This window comes from Hordeum vulgare, chromosome 7H (genome assembly GCF_904849725.1).
Source record: "Hordeum vulgare subsp. vulgare chromosome 7H, MorexV3_pseudomolecules_assembly, whole genome shotgun sequence".
Taxonomy (NCBI): domain Eukaryota; kingdom Viridiplantae; phylum Streptophyta; class Magnoliopsida; order Poales; family Poaceae; genus Hordeum; species Hordeum vulgare.
Window position 1 is genome coordinate 212,783,556 of NC_058524.1, and position 5,811 is coordinate 212,789,366.

Sequence of the window (5,811 nt, forward strand, 5' to 3'; positions counted from 1 at the left end):
GCAATATTAATTAATACATTCTCTATATTGGTTATTTTGGAAATGCCTATTACACATATCGTCCAATACGTATAAGGGGGTGATTTTTTTTCCGTTGCAACGCACGGGCATGTTTGCTAGTAGGGATCTAAAAATATAGAATTCCGAACAAACAAAATATCAGGAGATATCTGTATCTTTGCATTTGAATTCAGTTTGTGCTGAGTCAAGCTGGCGAAGGTAGATTGAATGGGAGTCGTACCTCCGGTGGACTCATTTGGCTTAGGTTACGGCCAAGCCCCCCAGACATTTGCACAGAAGCATCCTCTACCAATATATAGATTCAACCACAATTCCTCCGCGTCTTCTCTTTCTCCGATCGGTTTTTCACCCGGCGCTTGTGGGCTGATCATCCAATCCCCCCTGACACCGCCGCATATGACTCGTCGCGCCTCCGTCACCATGGTGGAACTGGAGTCGCAGAACGCGGCGACAATGAAGGTGGCCTCGGGGAAGCACGTAACGGCCACCGTGGCGCTGCGTGTCGGGGCCGCCGTCGCGTCGCTGGCCGCCGCCGTCCTCGTCGTCACCAACCGGCAGGAACGCTGGGGCGTGGAAGTAAACTTCACCATGTTCGAAGTCTGGGTGTACGTACCATCGCCAATGTCTCGCCATGCAGCTAGCGCATGCTCCTTCCTTCGTTCCTTCGTTAGCTAGATCGATCGGTCTCGATCTCCCGTCTGCTTCTGCAACCAGCGGCTCGAGCGTGTCTGATAGGTTCTTGTTTCGTGGGTGAGCAGGGCATTCGTGGCGACCAACTTCTTCTGCACGGCATACTCGCTGCTCACGGCGATCTTTGTCAAGAAGCTCATCGGCAAGCGCTGGCTGCACACCGTTGACCAGGTACGTTACGTACGGCAAGAAGAGAGAAAAATATCCATCGTAGTAGTAAACCATACGTCCATGCTCGTCCATGCATCTGTGTTTGTGTGCCCTCATCGATCTCGACTGACGGAGGGCGCCGTTATTCTCTGCTTTGTTGCGTGCAGCTGGTGGTGAACCTGCAGACGGCGGCAACGGCGGGCGCAGGGGCGATCGGGTCGGTGGCCATGTGGGGGAACAAGACCAGCGGGTGGTACGCGGTGTGCCGCCTCTACCGGAGGTACTGCGACGTCGGCGCCGTCGCGCTCGCGCTCTCCTTCGCCGCCTTCCTCTCTCTCGGATTTGCCTGCGCACTCTCCCGTTACCCCAGGACGCCGGCCAGACACTGATCAATCAGTTAGGTTCAACTTCTTATAATCAGATCATGTAAATTTCTTAGGAGTACATTATTTGTCGTTTTGGATCTCAGTTACTAGTTGGTAGGTTAAGCAGCACTATAAACTCATGAAATCATGAGCATGAAAGATGAGACAGCGTATATGCACCTTATATACCAGTGTAAAATTAAGCTATGTGTTCTGAGGAGAAAAGTAGAGGTCTCTTACAAAAAAAAACACCGTGAATATGATCCTCTGGATCACGATGCTGAAAACGATAACGAACACAAAAAAATAGCTGAGCAATGCACGGCATCATGCTTAGGTGCGGCGCAGGATGTCATCTCCGTGCTGCGAGCAAGGAAGAAGGCTCATCCGCCATTGCTGCCGGCATTGAGCGCTTCATTCGACTTGACAAAACGGCCTTTCACGCGCTTCCGGGTATCCGCCCTCAGCTTCCGGGACTCATACCGGATGTGCTTCTCGTACCTGCAGGGAGCACCAGAAACGCATGAGAAAACTATAACCATCTATTGAGTAAATGAAGACAGGTTATCTGCTCATCGTTTCATGCCTGCGATTCTTCCTCTTCTCTTTGTACCGCTGCATCGCGCTATCCCTGTTTAGGGCGAGAGTCTCACTGTCGATCCTTGTGGTAGGCCTCTCAGCTCCAGTCGGGACGATTGTTTGATCACCAAAGGAGATCTCCCTAGTGGGAGCTGCTCCTCTGTCATGGGAAGAGCTCGCCAAGGTCCCTGAAGCAGGCACGTTGCTCCCAGAGGTTGTTGGGCCATCCATTGTGGAGGTGCATGAGCTAACCTTCATTCGCTTGTTGCTCGCTGTGCTAACCTGCAAAGGAAAAACACAACAAAGGTCTCACAACTGCAACAGCAGACACAGAAATTTTCATTGATGGAGACTCTCTACTTCTACACAAGATGCAAAACAAATAACACGTGGTGGACCTTTATATACAGCCAACTATCAGCACTGACAAAATTGCCCCTTGATGTTTCACAAAGAAACAAGATGACCCATGAATTGGTGGACCAAAGGAGCATGGAACAAGGATCTGTATGGTGGCCTGTAACTATCACTGTGATTGAGAGCAGCTAAAAGCATTCACTAAATGGGACCATATAGCTAACTTTCACAAGAACAGACACTTCAAAAATAAGATTTTTTTTTTGCCCCCCAAAAAAGAAGATAAGACTGAATTAGGAACACAGCAGCCTGAACGCATTCAAGAGAAAGTGGCACATCAACATCAGTGAAAGATCTGTTACATTGTCAACTGGAAAGTTAATAGCCAAGAGAAACGACAGTGCGCAGATGGGATGTCAGTATCATTTTAAGCACGATTCAGGTCAAGCAGTTCCTGGGGCCGTATGCATCTTATTGATGCAGAGACCGGAGGTAAGCCTCCTTTTCAAAAAAAAAAAAAAAAAGGTCGAGCAGTTCCTTTTCAGTATCTTGTCAACATTAAATTTTGACCAACAGATACTAAAATTACCCCTAACTAATTGCCTGGTATCTATCTACTAATGCACATAGGAATAAAAACCAATAAGCGCTGACTGCAAACTAGAGGACTCCTTGCGTTTGTAAATAAGGCATATCCTAGCAGAGCAGTCATGCTCGACTTTTCTGCTAGTTATGAGGTTATAGCACTGCATACAAAATATTAGTAAAAAATTGCATGATGCATATGAGATCTTGTCGATTCAAATTCACGGGCTATTAGCACCATCGTGGTGTGTCATATTACGCACTTTATTATGCCGTGGTTTTTTTTTCTTTCAAAAAGAGGGCGAACACCCTCGGCCTCTGCATACTGAACGTGCTTTATAGGCATAGGGAGAAATAACTTACATTTTTGGATGGCACCTGGCAGATATTTGTTGACATGATATCTTCAGCAGCTGCACCGTATCCTGAGTCGTAAATATCTTCCAGATCTTTCGTTGTCCCACAAGAAATTTCCTTGAGCATGTCACTGTAACTCTTGATCATAAAGCCTCCATTGTTTGAACCAAATCCAACTTCATGTGCAGATTTTTCATTGTGGTTCCTTGATCTTCCTAAATTGAAATCCCATATCTGCAGATAGCAAGTACTGAACTGTTAGGGCTTTCAACAATAAGCACATTCCAGAGTAAGATTGAGGAAAGTTAGAAGACTTTAAAGCATATCCAATTATAAGAAAGTGATTCCTTCAAACCTATCCTTTTGCCAATGCAAACCCTACAAGCAAACTTAGGCGTACCGAATACTATTATCGGGTGAATTAAAACTGTATAGACAGCAATGTCGATGTAGTTGGCAGATTGAATAAATGGTGTTTGCCATCAATTCATCAAGATCTTTGATCTGATTTCCACCTATTAGGTGATCTATTCCCTGTTCAAAAAGTCAAACACTCTAAAGAATCTAGTAACATGGCAAATCATACAAGATACACTTTTTCATATCGCGATAGCAACACCAGCTCAGAAATTCCGGTCTAATTTGCACTACTGGTAAATGAGAATACACCATTCATTATCAGCCAACATGCGCATTCAATGTCCTAAAAAAATGGATCCATGAACCTCCATGGCAACTGCATTCTACTGCCCTTTCAAGTTGAAAGACCCGTACCATAAATGGTGAGCGAATAAAGTGTAAAAAAAATTCTACTCAAAACAAGTGAAACCAATCACTTGTCTGGCTGACAAAATCTAGGGCAAAACTAGAGCTGGATAGTCCCTGAGAACCACAGGAGTCACGTACAAAGGAATGGAAACTAAACTCTGATGACTTTGGAACTGGCACCTTATTATTCATCTGAAAGCCAAATAGGTTTTCCATGACCTATGACCAGAGATCATGATTGCATTCCATGATCTGATTGATCAATGGATTAACCGGGAACTGCACAAAGTGGCAGCGACCATGTAGCCTTCAACAAACTTGTTTGATGATCTATTGTTGTTTGCTCAGGAAATTAAGATCAGAACATTTCTCGTGACCGTGTAGTGTTAATGCATTCCCAGAAAACATGTGATGTTAATGTGTGTCGGGCTAGCACGATGCGGCTACCTGAAGGCAATGCAACTAATTTAGACACTCATAAAGACACGCACAAAACATTTGATTAGTAATACAATTACATGTGAATTGTCTGAATAGTGAATACCCACAATTGATTTATTTGTTTGCACAATAGTATTATTCTCATGTTTTTTACCTGGGTGGGTGGCACTGATGAGGGTGGGGCGAACTCCCATCGAAGTTGTTCTTCGTCGTCATCAGGGAGCCGGTCGTTGCCGACAAGCTCGGCGCAGTGGGCTGACGGCATCATCAGCAGGGACGTGTACGGACACGGCACCTCTGGAGCAGGAGGCAGCGGCGGGGGAGGCTGCTTGTCAGGCAAGCGCCCGCTAGACCCGGCGGAGGACCGGCGAGGAGTCCTGGGGCTCAGATCCGAGTACCCCTGCGGCTGCGACGTGTCCGTCTCTCGCCGCGCCATCTCCGCGAGCTGGTCGCACAGCGCTTCCCCCTTGAGGGGCCGACCGCCGCCTGCCGAGACAGCCACCTCCGGCGGGTTGCAGGGCACGTAGAGGTCGCGCATCTCGGGGTCAACCAGCATGGAGTAGTCCAAGGACGAGAAGAAGAAGGCGTCCTCATCCTCCTGGCCGGCGCCAGTGCCGAGGCCGCAACCGAACGCGGCGGCGCCACCGCCGCCAGGGAGGAGGTCGACGCCCCACGACGCGGCGAGCTCGGCCGCCGCGGGGCAGCCCGCGAACCCCTCCACGGGCACGCGCGCCGCGCCTTCGCACCCGCCGTCGCAGTCCACGCAGAGGAACGCCGGCTCGCCTCCCCCAGCCGCCACGCGCGCCGCGGCCGGGCGGGCCGCGCACCCGGCGCAGAGCGGCGCGCGCACGTGCTTCCGGGAGAGCGCGTTGGCGGCGTGCACGTGGCGGTCGCACGCCACGCAGAGCCGCGCCGCGTCCGCGCGGCAGTGCAGCGCCGCCGCCGCCTCCCCGCAGTAGTCGCACGGCCAGTGCTGCCTCGCCCCTCCGTCCTTCATGTCCAGCGCCCAGCAAGCAACCCGAGCAGAGAACCCCGCGATGCCGGAGGGAGGCGGGTCAAACGGCGGGAGAGCGAGAGGGTTCTGCCGCTTCTTATCGCCGCGCGCTTAGCTTATGCAAATGCAATCCGAAACGAGGCTGCGACTGCGAGGGTACGGGAGAAAGCGAGGGAGAGGACCGATCCCGTGCGCCATGCCCAACAGCGAGGCCGGGCGCGGCCTTCTCTTTCCACGTGCCGCGCTATGATTTCGCTGAGGTGGCGGGGCCGAGGACGTGGGACCGGTTGGGCAGTGAGCTCGCCATGTCGGAAAATATCTAGCGGAGCTCGCTGAGGTGGTGGGCTGAGTGCGAGGGGGCTGGGAGGCTGACACGGTGGGGCATGGGCAGCGGGTCCCGATGCGGTGGAAAGGATTAGGACTCCCGTACAAATTAGGGCATGTAACTAAAATAAGACAAAAAGTTCATGCATAATAGGCTTCCTTAGTCTCAAATAACTGTCT

At 50.5% G+C, this 5,811-nt stretch overlaps 2 protein-coding genes across 2 annotated transcripts; one reads left to right on the forward strand and one right to left on the reverse strand.

Moving 5' to 3' along the window:
- The first annotated feature begins 441 nt into the window (after positions 1-441).
- Positions 442-1,250, forward strand: LOC123408634 (CASP-like protein UU-1). The gene is made up of 3 exons (XM_045101696.1): positions 442-626; positions 780-882; positions 1,029-1,250. Exons 1-3 carry the CDS (start codon positions 442-444, stop codon positions 1,248-1,250), a joined length of 510 nt encoding a protein of 169 aa, XP_044957631.1.
- Positions 1,251-1,387: 137 nt separating this feature from the next.
- On the reverse strand, positions 1,388-5,515 carry LOC123411621 (zinc finger protein CONSTANS-LIKE 14-like). The gene is made up of 4 exons (XM_045104586.1): positions 4,468-5,515; positions 3,111-3,338; positions 1,813-2,087; positions 1,388-1,727 (listed from the first exon to the last, which is right to left on the reverse strand). The coding sequence occupies exons 1-4, from the start codon at positions 5,308-5,310 to the stop codon at positions 1,610-1,612; spliced, it is 1,464 nt and encodes a 487-aa protein (XP_044960521.1). The 5' UTR covers positions 5,311-5,515; the 3' UTR covers positions 1,388-1,609.
- Positions 5,516-5,811: the final 296 nt, after the last annotated feature.

Coding starts and splice junctions, on each gene's coding strand:
- LOC123408634 (XM_045101696.1), top strand. CDS start 442: ATGGTGGAACTGGAGTCGCAGAACGCGGCGACAATGAAGGTGGCCTCG. Junction 627..779: donor ACCATGTTCGAAGTCTGGGT/GTACGTACCATC, acceptor GTGGGTGAGCAG/GGCATTCGTGGCGACCAACT. Junction 883..1,028: donor GGCTGCACACCGTTGACCAG/GTACGTTACGTA, acceptor TGTTGCGTGCAG/CTGGTGGTGAACCTGCAGAC.
- LOC123411621 (XM_045104586.1), bottom strand. CDS start 5,310: ATGAAGGACGGAGGGGCGAGGCAGCACTGGCCGTGCGACTACTGCGGG. Junction 3,339..4,467: donor CATCAGTGCCACCCACCCAG/GTAAAAAACATG, acceptor TGCTATCTGCAG/ATATGGGATTTCAATTTAGG. Junction 2,088..3,110: donor GCCAGGTGCCATCCAAAAAT/GTAAGTTATTTC, acceptor TTTCCTTTGCAG/GTTAGCACAGCGAGCAACAA.